At 49.1% G+C, this 16,801-nt stretch overlaps 2 protein-coding genes across 2 annotated transcripts in view; one reads left to right on the forward strand and one right to left on the reverse strand.

The window, feature by feature from the left end:
- Positions 1-4,884, forward strand: part of LOC118832584 (adenylate kinase isoenzyme 1) — a 7,956-nt gene extending 3,072 nt beyond the window's left edge. Inside the window, exon 5 of the mRNA XM_036739913.1 lies at positions 4,795-4,884. Coding sequence (XP_036595808.1) covers positions 4,795-4,884 — 90 coding nt within the window. The remainder of the gene's footprint in view (positions 1-4,794) is intronic.
- A 1,615-nt stretch (positions 4,885-6,499) lies between these two features.
- Positions 6,500-13,733, reverse strand: LOC118855472 (general transcription factor IIF subunit 1-like). The gene is made up of 13 exons (XM_036765574.1): positions 13,582-13,733; positions 12,869-12,915; positions 12,672-12,744; positions 12,007-12,200; positions 11,512-11,682; positions 10,473-10,660; positions 10,201-10,351; positions 10,045-10,109; positions 8,568-8,687; positions 7,926-8,002; positions 7,665-7,803; positions 6,867-6,993; positions 6,500-6,788 (listed from the first exon to the last, which is right to left on the reverse strand). The coding sequence occupies exons 1-13, from the start codon at positions 13,591-13,593 to the stop codon at positions 6,584-6,586; spliced, it is 1,569 nt and encodes a 522-aa protein (XP_036621469.1). The 5' UTR covers positions 13,594-13,733; the 3' UTR covers positions 6,500-6,583.
- Between the last annotated feature and the right edge of the window lie 3,068 nt (positions 13,734-16,801).

The following is a 16,801-nucleotide window of genomic DNA, read 5'->3' on the forward strand; positions in this document are numbered from 1 at the left end:
AGAGCCTACAAACTGTAATACCTCTCCTCTCTCCTTCTCCTCTTCTTTTTGCTTCTCTTCTTTCCTTTTCTCCCTCCTCTCCTCCTCTTTCTCTCTCCCTTTCTCCATTCTCTTTCTCTTCTCTCCCTCTTTTTCTCTCTCCTCCCTTCTCTCTTTTCTCTCTTCTTTCTCCCTTCACTCCTTCCTTCTCTCTTTTCCCCATCCCTCTTTTTCTCTCCCTTTTTTCCTCTTTCCCTTTTTTCTCCCTTCTCCTTCTTTCTCCCTTTATACTCTCTCCCTCTTTTTCTCCTTTTCTCCCTTCTTTCTCCCTCTTTTTCACCCTCTTCTCCTTTCTCTTTCCCTCCTTTTTCTCTTTCTTCTCTCTCTTTCCTCCCTCCTCTTTCTTTTTCTTCCTTTCTTTCCTCTCCTCTTTCCTTTTCTCTCTCCTTTCTTCTCTCTCTCCCTTCCCTCTCCCTCCCTCCCTTTCTCTCTCTTTCTCCTCTCTGTTTCTCCCCTGTCTCTGGCTAGTTAAGGAATAATAAGTCTAGAGAGTATTTATGGTTTCTAAATAAGGAATAAGATCTAGAGAGAATTTATGATTTCAGGTAACAGAATATAAATCATCTTTGCTGGTCTTTATTTCTTCCTCTTATAACCTTGGACCACTGTAGAACGAGGTCAACGCCAGCCCTACAAAACTGGTGAGTTTCCAGGTAGAGTCCATTGTTTGACTGCTGTGGGTGAGGACTGCCCAAGGTCAGTTTCTACACTAAGCTGAATGCTGGATGCTCGATTGTGGTTTTTTTTTTCAGCTCGGTGTTTTTTCTCCCTTCTCCAATGCTCCTGGAATAATCACACAAGCAAGGCTAGTCCCCCAAAATAACTTAATACATCAAAGAAGACCTACTAGGACATAAGAGGGAGAGCTAACAGAACAGTGAATAGGGGTAGTAGCTGATCAGGACAGACATGGCAACCACAGCAGCCAGTGAATTTCTGACTGCAACAAACAGAGACTTCTTGATTAAATGTGGGGTGGGAGTGGGTGGGAATTCATCAGCACCTGCTTCCTCAGCTGGGAGCCCTGGAGAAGGGGAAGTGTCTCTAAGGGGGAAGTCTCAGACCTAGTATCAATTGGCCCTGGAGACCTCTGAGATGGTTTGTTCAAGTCCCAACTATGGTTGCTTTTGTGGGATCTCTGTAATTCTGCTCATGGTATCTGGTAGAAGGAGAATAACCTCTGATCTTGGGTGTTTTGAAGGGTCTGTAAAAGAAATCTGAAAGGCATTGAAGACTCAACATTTTCACTGCCCACATGACCTGAATCTACAGAAAGATAAAGTCCAATTAAAAATAATAACAAAATAGTTAAAATTTATGCTGAACCTAAACTTCAATGGTCAAATGGTTTGTCCTCAATAGCATGTGTTCTCTTACCAGTGGGAAACCCACACTCTTTCAACGTAAGGTCATAATGTGCAGCCAAGTCTCTGGCTCACAGCTGGTTGATGACATTGGCTTGAATTATTGTAAGGCAATGAAGAAATGTGCCAAAGCCTTCCATACACAGGTATAAGCTACCTTGCCCAAAGAACCAGAAGTACTCTGCCATCTCATGCAAACCAGAGACTGGGTTTGTGTAGAAGTCCATTAGCAGAAGCCTTCCCTGAAGTTCTGCTGTGTGGGCTCCTTATCACTAGCATTGCACAAAGGTACCAAGACCTTCCCATGTGGATCTATGCTTCACACTGTAAGAGGACATTGGCTTCATGAGACTCCAACTGACAATTACTCATCTTGTTTGGAAATCCTCTGCTGATTTGTGTCTAGCCAAATATTGACTGGCAGAGCATTTAAGTTCATTAGTAGATCTATACTGTCTGCAGGTGAAGAGGATCTGCCGCCGCTTCCCCTCTCCCCCAAATGAAGAGGACGGGTTTTTGTGTGTGTTGTCAGGGATTTCTTTGGCAGTCCGACAAAGTCTATGAACTCTTTTTCAGAATGATGTCTAAATAATTGAAGGAAATGCTAAATTTCAGGTAAGGGTTAGTGAAAATAAGGGTCAGACCATCCCTCTACATAGCTGAGGTGGATCAGAAAAAGGCATGGGAACTGAGGAGATGTAGGAATTGGGAGGATGGGATTTTTGAAGGTATATCACCTTAGACTTCAACATTCAGGTTGATATTCCTTCAAAAATCCTAACCTCCCAATTCCTACATCTGGTTGGGATAAAGAGAGACTATGAGCCAGGTACTAAACTCCTTGAGGAAGGAGCGAGAATGGCCTCCTGGGGGTCCAGTAGACAGTTACCAGGATATGGATTTAGTGATAAAATCTGGACCCACAGGAGAAGATCCTGACTGATGGCAGCAAAGGGAAGCAAAGACTCACTCACCAACACGAGGGTATATGGAGGAGATATAAATGATACCAAGAAGAATGGCTAAGAATTTCAGCATCTTCTGGGGAAAGCAAGGTGTCCATGAGTGCCACAGGATAAAAAGAGCACAAGAGGTGTAAAACGATGGAAAGTTTGTATTAAATACATCATATTTAACAATTCTGTGTGTATGTATATTCTAAATGCTCCCCCAAAGGATTGAGTAGATGAACACTGGGGAATTTCCTCCCCACTAGCAGGCAGGCAGGCAGGCACTGGTCTCCAAGGTTACACCATCACAACCACCTATTACTGTATTGTGCTGTAAGGTGGTACCTCTTTCTAATTTGGACATTATTTATTGAAAGGGGGCATTAAGCTCGAAATCACTACTGATTAGAGAAATGCAAATCAAAACAACTCTTAGATACCATCTCTTTCCTGTCAGATTGGCTAAAATAACAAAACAGGAAAATGATAAATGCTGGAGAGGATGTGGGAAAATTGGAACATTGTTACATTGCTGGTGGAGTTGTGAACTGATCCAGCCATTTTGGAGAGCAATTTGGAACTACGCCCAAAGGGCTATAAAAATGTTCATACCCTTTGACCCAGCAATACCACTTCTAGGGTTGTATCCCAAAGAGATCACACAAGTGGGAAAGGGACCCATATGTACAAAAATATTTATAGCGGCTCTTTTTGTGGTAGCTAAGATTTGGAAATCAAAGGGATACCCATCAATTGGGGAATGCTTGAACAAGCTGTGGTATATGAAGATAATGGAATACTATTGTGCCATAAGAAATGGGGACTTCATAACAACCTGGAAAAACCTACACGACATAATGCTGAGTGAGCGGAGCAGAGCCAGGAGAACATTATACACAACCACAGATATATGGATTCTGTGATGACTAACCCTGACAGACTCTGCTCTTCTCAGCAACACAATATGCAGACAGCTCCAAAGGACGCACGATGGAGAATGCTATCTGCATCCAGAGAAAGAACTATGAAGTATGAATGCAGATCAAGGTACTCTTCATGTTTGCCTTTTTCTGCCCCCCCCTTTTTTTTCCCTCTCTTTTGCATTTGTTGTTGGGTTGTGTTTTTTTTTTTTTGGTTCTGTTTCTTCTTTCTCATGATTCATTCTATTGGTCATAATTCTTCTCCACAACTTGACTAGTGTGTAAATTAATTCAATGCGAAGTTATACATGGAAGTTATATGGGATTCCATGCCGTCTTGGGGAGGGAGGGGGGAGGGAGGGGAGAAAATCTGTAACTCAAAATTATGTAGAACCGTGTGTTGCAAACTAAAAAGAAAAAGAAAAAAATAAAAAGGAAAAAAAAGAAAAAGAAAGGGGGCATTAAAAAGGACATTTGTGTGAGAAACATTGAGAAAAGCAGTCTCTCAACACTTAAGCAGAAACATAAGCAATACTGAGACCTGAGAGAAAGCATCCTGCCCCGCCCCCACACCCATGGAAAAAGGACTTACTGAAAATAAAGATGGTCCAAACGTTCTCTAGCAACTCATTTACATTTGACTGTTGTGTGGCCTTTGAGACTGATGGCTTGGACACCCAAGGTAATTTTGGGACAGCTGTATATTGTCCGTGGTGGCTCTGACATAAATGTGTGTTTTGGTTTCTCAGCCTGTGGTAAAGGTGTCACTTCATACCAGGAGATGTTGCTTTGGGGCAAGTCAGTTACTGAGAAGAGGGGAAGAGAATGGAGAGGGAATAGGGGACAGAATGGGACAGGACTGGGGGGGGGGTGAAAGGAACAGGGAGGAATTGGAGTTGAGTTTCCTTCAGAAGCATCTCATCATCATTGAATTGCTTCCACTTGAGCCCCAGCTGAGCACAAAGAAGGTCTACCTGCTGCTGGGAGTTGATCTGATTGGAGAAAGGCTTTGCTTTTGAAAGCTGATTGGAGAAGAGAGGACTCTTCAGCTGTTGGAAGGGCTAACTAGGAAAAGGCTCAAACAAGTATTGACTTTTAGCACCATCTGCACACAGCTTCAAATCCAGGAAACCCCTCTGAGCCTAGATGAGAGAGCTGACCCGACTAGCTCTTCAGATCCTAAGCCTAATGGAACTCTTTTTGTTGAAAGAGCTAATAATGCCACAGAGTCTAGCCATTAAGAGCAGACCTAAACAGTTCTTCCGACACCAGGCTTAGCGTCTCTGCTTTCACTAAAAGAGTTTAACTCTGTTTCAGTTGCCTAAGAGTAGCAACCAATCAGCCCAGCAGCACGGAGAAGACCAGGAGTAGATCTTTCCAGTAGGTGACAAGTAGTACAGACTCTTCCTTAAAGAAATCAAAGCCTTCAATACAGAGCTGTGAGTAGCCCTGGGCACAAGGTTGCATAAACAGACAAGGAGGAACACCATGTCCAGTGACACTCACAATTCTGGACTGCAGCTGAAGAGCATGTACCCAGCCATGGCCTCTCAGTCCTTTGGGGTGGAGGATCTAGAATTCTGGGAGCTAAAGGCAATTTCCCAGATGTAGGCCCAGAGTTCTAAGGACAGAAAGCAGCTCTCCAGAACTGAGACAGGATCAGGGGGAGGGTGAGCAGAAGAAGCATCAGGTCCATAATGGGTTGCAGTTTGCATGGAATCTAGAGATTGGAGGGTTCCATCCCATCCCCTTTGCAAGAGGATGGACATTGCTGAATGGATGGCCCAGAATGTAAACCCTTGCCCAGCCAGCCCCTCTTTCCTGAGAATAGATCTAGAGACAATAGATGGCAGGTTGGAAGCATCTATCCATGCTTTTTTCCCAGTCACCACCATCAATTTGACCTGGCACTTATGCCCTCCCAAACCCTCAGTAATGGCTGGGAGAGGAAGAAGGGATGAAGTAGTTTTCTCTATGGGTTAGGCAGTCCAGGGAGATGACAGATCCCTCTAGTATTCCTTACTTCCAAAATCAGACTATCCCCCTCCTTGTAGGAACCCTTCTCCTCACCAGGCTGGGACCCTGTATGCCCAGCACCAAGGTGGGCATAAAGGTTTGTCCACACTAATCCCACCCCTCTTTCTAATATCACTTAAATTATGTGGGTGTAAGCTCCAAGAAGGGAACTTAGCCCCTGCATCCTTCTGGCTTCTCACTAGTGGGGCCAGAGTCAAGAGGCACCCTTAGCTATTTAAAATTCAGGGTGAAAGAGTTCTCCCCACAACTTGGGATGGCAACAAACTTAAGGTAGAAAGAGCAATGTCCAGGGAGGTACCACTAACTTAACCCCTAGCCCAAACAAGTCACTCTTTGCTGACCCTTCTTTATTCCCTCAAGGAGGGAGAATTGGAGTTAAGGAACCCCAAATCTGTGAAAGAGAAAAGCCAATGTCTGGGGAGAGGTATGGGGGTAGAGCAGAAAGACCACATGTTCAACAGATGATGGAAAATCCTTCCTCCAACCTTTTAGGTTCCAGGCTCCAACTTAAGCAGGGGGATTAAGGCATCATGCCCCTGTCTCCGGGCCTGGCTGCTCCAACACCAAAACAGGAAACATCCCATCAGAGCCCATATTTTCCCTTCATCATTGAGCTATAGACTGGACCAGGGAACTTGGTGCTCTTCCAGAACTGTCTGAGGGGGAAGGCAGAGTGAGACTGGGGATTCCCTCTAGCCCTTCAGAGTTCCTGTCACTAGGAAGAGAACCAAGCTGTCCAACCCCAGTCCCTGAAAGCATGGCCTATGGTTAGGAGCGGGTGGTGTGATGAGTGAGACAGTGGTTCAGAAGAGCCCACTTGGATGTTCCCATGTAAGGTGTGGGTGAGGAGATGGGGAACAGGAGAGTCTCCCCCTGGGAATGCCAGGCACTTCCCCAGAATTAGCCTGACATCCCAGACATTCCCAGCAGCAGCCAAGTACAGTGCAAGGAGAGGAAGTTTCCACACCTGGACCCAAGACTAAATCTCCTGATGGAGTGCTGGATTTACCAGTCACAAGGTCTGAGCTCCGTTCACTGGCTGAGTGACCCTAGATGACTCGTTTCGCTCAATTTCCCTTCTGTAGAGTCACAGAGATGGACTAGATGGTCTCAGGCCACTCTGGCTCCCAAATCCATAATCCTGTGAGTCCTGGTCTGCCCACCCCAAAGAGTCACACAGAGCCAGAGAGAAAAAGCATGAGCAGCTTTTATTCCCCCCCTCGCGAGGGGGAGGAGGGGCAGGCCTGAGGACCTCCTGTGTCCAGCCTGGGCCTCACTCCTTGAGGGAGAAGTGCATCTTGTCATTGATCATCTTGCGCTCAGGGTTGAGGCGCTTCAAGATCTGGGCCAGCACATTGACCGTCTGGTCGCTGCTCAGCCCCGTCTTCTTGGTCTGGAACTTCTTCAGCAGATCTTTGGTGGTCATGGGCTTTCGGGTCAGGTAGCGTCTCACTGCATCCTCTGTCACCTGCACGTCACTGTGGGGACAAACACTGATGTCAGGGGGTTGGGGTTCCTGCGCATGACCCGGCCCCCAGAAATCCCTCTTCACTCACCCACTGCTGGGCGTGGATTTGCCAGACTGGGGCTGGGGAGTGGATTTCCCTGAGATGCTCTGGGGCCCAGCATCTAACCTCAGGCGCTTGGCGGCAGGCGTATCACTGGGTCCCATCTGGCGCTTCCCTGCATGAAACCATCAAAACCACAATGTCACAGCTGGAGGGGTCTCTCAAAGATCAGGCCTGTCTACACCTGAACAGAAGTCCCCTCTTCAGTACTCCCCCTAAGTGGTCTTCTGGCCCCTCTCTGAAGCCTCATTTGGAATCAGGATCAAGATTCAGATACTAGCCCTGTCACTTACAGAACCTCTCTGGGCCTCAGTGACCTTACCTGATTCTTGTAGGGCCTTGTTTCCAGGACCCACACCACCCTGGCCATCTTCCTCTGGGTGTGTTCTCCCACAATGTCAATGTTCTCCACAAGATGTGGCCCCACAACTGAACACACTATTCCCGTGGCAGAATACAGGGGCACCAGCCCTTTCCCAGGTCTGGGCACATACCCTGCACCTCCCACAGCCGCATAAAACCAGGGGAGCTTTTCTGGCTTGGAGGTGGCCCCAGGAGAATGAAGATGCCCAGACCAGCTGTGTCTAGTCTGGGCCCTGCAACTCATTCCCTGGGTAAGTCTGGCCTCTGCACTCAGATGGGGACAACAGAACTTGCCCTAAGAGAAAAGCTGGGAAAGTGTTCAGAAAAGGTGAAGTTCTAGGCATCAAGAAGACTTCCAGGGCTGTCAGAAGAGACAAATGGGGGCAGAACCAGCCCCACACGGGGACACAGGCCCTGTCTCACCTTGCTCCAGCTTGCTAGCAGCTGCCCGAAGTGTGGAGGAGGTGCTGCCACTGTCTACGCTGGGTGTGCTTGGGCGGCTGTCTCCCCTGGAGCTGCTGCCTGAGGCCTTGCGTTCCCTCTTGGGGGGGGTCTTCTTCTTCTGCAGAAATGGTTTGGGGAGGGGGAGACTGAGCCAAGGGAAAAGACAAAGACAAGCCAGCCTCTGCCTGGACTGTGGATAGAAGAAGTCCTTGTGCTGGTGTCCCACTGGGCCATACTCACTGTCATGAAGAGGGCCGAGGATGCCTCGTTGTCAATGTCACTCTCCTCAGAGGTGTCTGACTCCTCACTGCTATCTCCTGAGGGGTCAAACAGGAGCCTCAGCCCAGTGCCCTGGGATTCTTTGCCCTCCCCACCCCCAAGCTCCTTCCCTCAGGCCCCAGTAAACACTGCCCATGCCAGACTGTACACAGGCAAAGGCCACCTCCCCTGGGCTCTGCCTTCTGGAAGCTAGTCTAGTGGCAGACACCAGCCTGTCAGGTAAAGAATCAACAGTTGTCTTCAATTAGCATTAGCCTTAATAAATGTGTGAAACTGAGCTCAGTCCCACTGCTACCCCCAGCCAGTAAGAGCTGGAGGCACAGGTGCCTGGGAGCTGGGGCTTCACAAGGGAGGCCTGCTAGGAGATGCAGGGGGACTGAAGTGGCCTCCAAAGACAAGACTGGGAACCCAAGAGGCTCAAGGGAGAGTGGAGAGGATGGGCAGCAGTGAGTGCAGGGCACCTGAAGGGAAGGTGAGATGCCCCCATCACCCACAAAGGGTATCTAGGAAGGGAGGAGGAAACAAAGTTGGAGAGAGAGAGGCAGCTTGGGCCACACTGCAGAAGGCCTCCAAGGCCAGGCCTTCTCCCCCAGCCACACTCACCTTTCCTCCTCTTCTTCTCCTGTGGGGTAGGTGCCTTCTTATCTTCTTCCTCCTTCTCCTCCTCCTCTGGTGGTTTTTCCTCCTCACTCTCTTCACTGCTTTCACTCTGTTCATCGATGCCTGGGATGGAAGCAAGGGCTCTCTACTGGGCCAGTGACCCCAGCCTGCTCTGTCTCCTCAGCCACTGGCTCTCCTTCCCTGCTGCCTACAAACACACCCAGACCTACCCCACCCTTAAAGCACCTTCACTGGACCTGACCATCCTCTCCAGCTTCAGGCCTCTATCTATCTCCTCCCTTTCCCAGCCTTCCTCACAGACTTCCTCACCTGCCATTCCCTTCTCAACCCCTTGCAGGGGTCTCACTTTGGGAAGCCAAACTGACTCAATTTTGTACCCACTCATCAAAGTTACCAGCGATCTCTTAATTAAACATAACTGCCTTTTTTTATTTCCAACTGGCTGCTGCACATGCATCTCCAATTCAACATGAGTAACTACAGTAGAGCTCATTACATGGCCCCCCCCCCCCCCAAAAAAAAACCCCATTTCCTCTTTCTAACTTCCCTATTTTAAAAAGCAAATTTTCCCAGGTTCTTTTTAAGAGCTCCAGTGCTCCCAGGTTTGCAAGCTTCAAGTCACATTCCACTCTCTCCTCTCCCTCACCAGTCACATCCACTCAGTTGTCAAGTCTTGTCTATTCCACCCCTCTATTTCTGATGTTGTTTTCTCCATCCCTAACTCAGACACTCATCCTTTCTCACCTGGATTACTGCAACAGCCTCCCCACTGGTCTCCTTGCCTCCAAATCTCTCCCCTCTCCTAGCCACCCTCTACAAAGTTGCCAAACTGCTATCCCTAAATCATAGGATTTCTAGGGAACCATGTCACTCACTTGACTCAAGAATCTTCAGGGGTTTTCTCTTGTTTCTAGGCTAAAATAGGAGCTCCTGTTTGGCCTTTAAAGCCATTCCTAAGCTGGTCCCAACCCATGTTTAAACATGTACTTCACATGATACCCTTCAAAAGTTTTATGGTCCAAGTACACTGGCCTTTTACTATTCTTTACCCACAAGAGCTGAGCCTCTGAACAGTTTGTCCCATAGGCCAGGGCCACTCCCCTTCTTGACCTTCACCTTCTGACATGCCCAGCTCTGTTCAATACTCTACTCAAATGACCCTTCTCATTGGACACCTTTTCTGATCACAACTGTTAGCACTTCCAGTCCCAGCCCATTCCCGGGCTTCCCCTTTCCTAAAGTTATGCTGAATCTCCTTTGCACCTCTCTGGATACATGTTTTCTCCCCCAAGTAGAATGTAAGCCCCTTGATGGCAGGGCCTCTTTCTCTCAAACACAAGTCTCCTCAGTGGACGGCACTTAACCAGTATTGGCTGAACTGAACTGGACTGGGTATCCGATATGCTCTTCAAAGGGGAAGACAAAGTGAGATGGGTCCTGCTCCCAGGCCCACACCTACCTTTAGGGCCATCCTCCTCCTGCTTAACCACCTTGGATTTCTCTACTGCTTCTTCCTCAGAGCTGCTGTAAAGGAAAGAACAGGCTGCAGGTGAGCAGGTTGGGGCCTGAGCTTCAGATCTGAAAGGAAGAAGTGGGGTGGGCCTGTGTCCCTCACCTGGAGCCATCTGACATGTAGTCCACTTCCTGGCCCTCAAAGTCCCCATCATCACTGTCCTCAAAGGCCTCATCGTCAGAGCCCTTCTTCTTCTTCTTCTTGCCCCCCCTGGAGGCAGCTGCCTTCTTCTTGGTCTTGGGGACCTTCTCTCCTGGGGAGAGCAGATGAGGTCAGGGACTACACTGTCCTAGTCACTGATCTTCCGGGGGCCTTGGCCCTGCATACACACTGCCCCCACTCCGCCTCCCCCCAGCACTCCCCACCGTCCTCACCCTCTTCCCCACTGCCAGTGCTGTCATCAGAGCTCATCTCCAGGTCATCTTCCAGGTCATGGATCCGGAGTTCACTGGGCTTCTTCCGGTTCTTCTTCTCTTTAAGCTCGTCCTCCTCCTCATCATGGTCCTGGTCCTTCAGTCGACGCTGTTGCATGATGCTGAAGTGGTTTAAGACTTTGTTCCTCCTACAAAAATAGGATATGTATCATGTAGGGTCTTCAGGATTCACAGTCCCCTTCATCCAGGAAGCCTTCCCTGAGTGAACATGCCCAACTCAGATCTCTCTTCCTTCAGGACTTATTGTAGTTTGTTTGCACTGGGGTGTGTGTGTGTGTGTGTGTGTGTGTGTGTGTGTGTGTGTCTATGTCTGTGTCTGTGTCTTGTGTGTGTCTGTGTGTCTCTCAAAGCCATGAAGCAGTGGCAAGAGTCCTTAATATGGAATCAGGAGAGCTAGGTATGATTCCCAGTTGTAATATCCAGTCAGAGCGTTTGATCACAGACCTAAAGCTGGAAGCAAACTCAGAGGCCACCAACGCCCACTCCCTCATCTAACAGCTAAGGGAAGAGAGGTCAATAGACTTATCCAAGCCCTCAAAGGTAGTAAGGGGATTTTTCCAATTACTAGCTCCATGACCTAAGACAAACTCTCAGACCTCTCTTCTCTGATGAACAAAAAAGATGAATGCACCAAGGCCCAGAATGTGTAGGAAGTGGTTCTGTGTCTCTAGGAGGCAGATGCCATATAGAGGGATCACAAGCACTCATGCCATGACGTGGTAAGTTAATTAGAGGGGCACTAAGCTTAGGCTGAGGAGAGCAGGGCACCTGGAGACCTGAAGCTGACCTTCTTTGATGGATAAACCTTGTATAAACCATTGAGTACACATGATGTCTCCCCCAGGGGGATGTGCACTCCCCTGAAGGCAGGGGCTACCTTGGCATCCCCAGCCCTTAGTACAGTGCCAGGCACAGAAGAAGTATTTAACACATGCTTGCTTGCTGGCTACCTGCCACCCCCTTCCTCCCTCCTGCTCACCTTTCCCATTCTTCCTCAGCCTCCTCTGCAGTGAGTGTGCGGTGCCGGGCCAGAGGAGTGAAGTTGTACCAGTTGTGCACAGGGAAGGCTTCGAAGGCCCCATCGGGGCATTGGGTAAAGATGTAGTAGGAGGTATTTTCTGTTACACCACCCTTCTTTACTCCCTTGAACCTGCAGCAGGCAGGAGAAAAGGGGGCAGAGACACAGTCACTCATCCAGGGCCTGCTCCTCTCAGAAGGCGACAGGGACAGAAATCAGAATCTCAAGAAATTGAGAGATTTAGGAAAATGGCCCACAATGGGGTGCCAAGAGCCGTAGGTCCTAGCCTCAGGCAGACCATGAACTCCCTGGGACCTGGGACCTTTTCTGGTCTTAAATTTTTCACCCACCAAAGCATGAAGAATGCTCCCTGCCCTGCTTTCCCTCCAGGAAGGACAAAAGCCAGAGCCAGAGGGTGAGGAGCATAAAGTGGAGGGCTCCAAAAGGACCACTCACCTCCTGCCTGTTTTGCCATTGACTTTGAGTAGCCAGGGCTGGTCCTCGGCCTTGAAGGCCTTGAGAATGATGCCATACTTCTTCCTCCTGGCCTCATCCCGGAGCTTCCGATTAAACTCGCTGCCAGCCCCAGATTCTGGCATCTCTTCTTCCTGATAGATCTTCTTGTTGCTCAGATCCCGTTCCATCTTGGCCTGACATGAAGGAAGCAACCTCATCCCAGAGCACTTGGCAAGGATTGTTGGGGGACACCTTCCCTCACCTCCCACAGGCCCCAGCGGAGTTGCCTTGTCTGGCGTCATGCTATTCACCTCCACTGTCCAAAGCTCTGCCAGGACTCCTTCTTAAGGACTGACCCTCAGTGTTCTCCTACTGTCGTGACTGATTTCAGTGGTCTAGCACTTAATTACACACTGTGGTGGGAGGCCTTTCTCTTATGTTTCTTTCATGTCCCATAAGGTATAGTGACAAGCTGAGCATACAATAGGTGGCTAATGTATACTGGGGAGATTGATAGAGCTCAGAAGATGCCCTTTCTTCTGCCCATGCAGGCCTCATACCCCTGGGCCTGGAAGCCACCAACCCTCACCTTTTGATCCAACCTCAGAGCCTCCTTGCCCATTTTCTTGAGGCTCCTGCCCAGTGCCAGGACACGAGACTTTTACCTGGTGCCAGGTGGAGAAGTTGACTTTGTCAGCTGCGTTGAAAGCCATGATATTGTACCTCTTGGGGTTGTTCCTGCAGGAACAGAATTGTCAGCAGGCCAGGAAAGGCAGGAAAGTGGGGATAAGGAAAGAAGCTGAGGCTGAGATTGAGCACTCCCCTGCATCACATCATCCCATCCCATCCCAAAAGAACTCACTTGGGGACTCGAACAACATATTCGGTCACAGTCTGGCTGCTGGTCCCCTAGAGAGAGTGAAAGAAACGCAGAGTCATAGAGAACTGGGCAACAAGTATGAGAAACATTTTAAAATACAAGACTGCACTCAGTGACACACATGCAATAGTTAAAAACATTAGTGTCCACGGGCAGGGAGACAGGTGCTTGTAGAAACACCCCCAGGCACAGCATCATAGCCATTTGCATTGGCACACACCATGGAATGCACTCAGAAATACACAGACCTGCTAGCCCTCTCAGGGAGGGAGGCAACGCCACACACACACAAGAATGAGTGAATACAGGATGGCAGGCACGCCCAGGCATCTGAGGGGGAAGTGACATCTGAATGCTGGTATGAGTCTGGGCACACATCTACACACACCCCTACTGGCACAGACAATCCTCCCACTCCCCTACTCCTGCATGCACAGACACAGACGGGCACCCCGAAGCCACTGTCACTCACCAGCTTCACACGTACAGATACACACCCATTTGCACGCGCATACAGGCACCCGGATGCCTCCCACTCACCGGGTTCACACTTACAGATACACACCCATTGGCACACGCACAGACAGGCGGCGGGGGCGCCCCGCTGGGGCCCCTCCGAAGCCGCTCCCGCTCACCGCGGTCACACTTACACCCCCTCTTGAACGCGTACACAGGCAGCCCTCCCATTCACTCACCAGGGTGGTCATGGCCACGGCTGGGCAGCGCGGCGCGTGGCCGGACTGAGGGAGGAGAGCCGAACAGACTGGCCCGGTTCCCAACACCCGGCTCTACAACTCGTCACCTAACCAGCTTAGAGGGACTGGGATTGAAGCTCTGGCTTTAGCATTCCCAGCATTCCCAGCATTCCCCACGGCCGGATCCGGAAGTGACTGCCCCGTCGTTATGACAACCGCGCGCCGCCTCTGGTGGCCCAACCTCCCCCCGCCCCACTCCCGCCTTCCCTCCTAGCAGCGGGAACGATCCAGCCTTGGAGATGATTCTGACCAATTACACCCCTCCCAGGCGGTGCTAACACGTGCGCGTCTCTAGAAGTCTCAGTCCCTTTCCTGGGTCCCCTTGGCCCCTTCCCTCTCCCTCCCAGACTCTCCGCGTGATCTCGAGAGCCATTCGCGCCTCATTAGTTATTCACGAGGCTACGGATTCCCCGCCCCACGGACCGGGGCGTGCCCCCCCGTGTGGTCATCCCGTAGATACACAGCGCGGTGCACATTGGGAAACGTAGTCCTCGATCCCCCTGGGTACGCCGAAGGGCCGCGGGGCTCTGTGCGCAGACACACACATTCTGTACTTTCTTTCTCCCCTTCCCCCACCGATGTAACGCTGGTGGCCTCGTTACCATGGGAACTGCAGCTTTTCCTCGCTCCCTACCTCCCCCAGTTCTTGAAGCAACAGCTAGCGCATCTCCGAGCTGGTGAGGACCTCTGGATCGCTTGGTCCAGCCCTCTTTGCAGCACAACCTGCGGCAACAAGTGCCCATCCAGCCCTGCTCAGAGAGCGCCGGGGATGGCACGGGAGCTCCCCCATGCAGGGGAGGCAGCAGCTCATGCAGCTTTGGCATCGCTCTTAGGTGTTAGGAAGTTTTTCCTTCTAGCAAGCTTGAATCTCTCTTTGCAGTTTCTAGCCCCTTTGGGAGCGAAACCCTTCAAATACTAGAAGAGAGGTGTCCTGTTGTCCCCGCCCCACCCCATCTTTTCTAGACTAAAATCCCTCTTCCTTGGACCTAATCCTCCACTATAACAGTTCCACTCTGGATGATATCCGGCTCATCAATACCTTTCCTAAAATGTGCTGCCCAGACGGGAACACAACACTCCGGATGTGCTCTATACAGCAGGACAGTCACTTTATTTCCAGAAGCTGCACGTTTCTCTGTGCAGTAAGACTGAATTATTCTTTTTGGCTGCCATATCTAACATGGTAATTTTCAGATGAACTTATAGCCTTCCCCAACCTGTACTTGTCAAGGTAATCAATCCAAGTATAGGATTTGTCATTTTTCTGTATTAAAATTCCATCAGTCAGTCAGGCAAACCTTTATTAATAAAGTCCCTACTATGTGCCACTCACTGAGCTAAGCACTGGAGACACAAAGAAAGCCAGAAGACAGTCCCTGCTCTCCAGGAGTTCAGTGTGGTGGGGGAGGCAACATGCAAGCAGCAATGTAAAAACAAGCTATATACAAGATAAGTGGGAAATAATCAATACAGGGAAGACATTAGAATTAGGTTTCCTGTAGAACAGTGATGTCAAACTCAAATGGAAAACAGGTGCCACTAAACTTCATAAGGCTCCCTGCAGGCTATATATTGACTTAGTTTTGAAAATATATTGTTTATTTCCCAGTTGCATTTTAATTGATTGTAATTCCATTTTAAATCCTGCAGCACTTGACAGTATGGGGCAAACCAGACCTGTGTGTTTTGACACCTCTGCTTCTGAAGGTGAGATTTTAACTAGGACTTCAAGGAAGTCAGGGAAGCTAGGAGGTAGATATGAGGAAGGATTGAATTCCAGATATAGAAGACAGTCAGTGAAACGGCGTAGAGTTGAGAGATGAAGCATCCTGTATGAGGAGCGATAAGGAGTCCAGTGTCCCAAGGATCCAAGAGTAAGTGGGGATGTGTAAGGTGTAAGAAAACTGGAAAGGGTGGGGTCCAGGTTATGAAGCGCTTTGAATGCTGAACAGAGGATTTTGTACTGATCCTGGAGGTGATAGGGTGCTACTGGAATTTACTGAGTTGTGGGGCTTGCACTTTAGGAAGATTGCTTTGACATCTAGGTGGGCAGATTGCAATAGGGAAAGACTTGTGTCAGAAAGACAAATCAATAGTCTATTGCAATATTTCAGGTATAAGGAGATGAGGACCTGCACCAGAATGGTGGTAGTGTCAGAGGAGGGAAGGAGGGGTGGTATTTGAGAGATGTTATGGAAGTAAAATCAACTGGCCTTGGCCACAGACCTGACATGGGCGGTGAGAGAGAATGAGGCGTTGAAAATGACACCTAGGTTTCAAGCCTGGAGGATTGCGAGGATGGTGGTACTCTTGGTAGTAAATGGGAAGGTTACGAGTGGGGAGGGCAGAAGGGAAGGACAACGAATTCAGTTTGGGGCATGTTGAGTTTAATGTCTGTGGGAGATCCAGTCTGAGATGGCCAGTAGGCAGTTGGAGATGAGAGGTCAGCAAGAAGTTGGGGCAGCATCAGTAGATCTGAGAAGCATCAGCACAGAGATGATAATTGAATCTACAAGAGTTAATGAGATCACCAAGTGAGGTAGTATAGAGGGAGAAGAGAAGGCAGCCCAGGACAGAGCCCGCTGAGACATCTGTAGTTAGTGGGTGTGTCCTGGATGAAGACCCAGCAAAGCAAATTGAAGAGGAACAGTCAGATAGGTAGGAGGAGAGCAAAGAGAGAACAAGGTCTTGGAAACCTAGAGAGGAGAGTACCTCTCACCCCATACATGCTCTTTTCTTGTCATTTGTAAATTTGATAAGCATTGTGCCTTTATTTAAGTGTAATGGTATTGGTCTTTGAAAGCCCAGGACCTAATCATATAAAAGGGACAATTAGATGTTATTAAACTCACTGTAAACATGATAAGCAGTTATTAAACTGCAACATATCCCTTGAGTGAATTGGAAAGGAAGCATCAAACAATTAGCTACACTTCAAGGTGATTTTAAAAGTCAGTTCTGCAAAAGGCAGAACTTAGACCTAAACCCAGCTCCTGGCAAGACATATAGAAGATGCATGGAGTTGGAGAAGATGAGGCTACAACAAGCTTTGTGAACTGGGTGAACGCATTTTGTATAGGCCAATTGGGCACAAGGAATTTCTGGCCAGATCCAGTCTTACTGTGCACCCTCTGCCCCCCTAAACACACACACACACCAT

Source organism: Trichosurus vulpecula, chromosome 1 (assembly GCF_011100635.1).
Source record: "Trichosurus vulpecula isolate mTriVul1 chromosome 1, mTriVul1.pri, whole genome shotgun sequence".
NCBI classification, from domain to species: domain Eukaryota; kingdom Metazoa; phylum Chordata; class Mammalia; order Diprotodontia; family Phalangeridae; genus Trichosurus; species Trichosurus vulpecula.

What these genes read in the sequence shown, in the direction of transcription:
- LOC118855472 (XM_036765574.1), bottom strand. An exon ending in TGCTAGCAAGCTGGAGCAAG is followed by an intron (nt 6,994 to 7,664) that starts GTGAGACAGGGC and finishes GGTTTCATGCAG; the next exon opens with GGAAGCGCCAGATGGGACCC. An exon ending in AAATCCACGCCCAGCAGTGG is followed by an intron (nt 6,789 to 6,866) that starts GTGAGTGAAGAG and finishes TTGTCCCCACAG; the next exon opens with TGACGTGCAGGTGACAGAGG.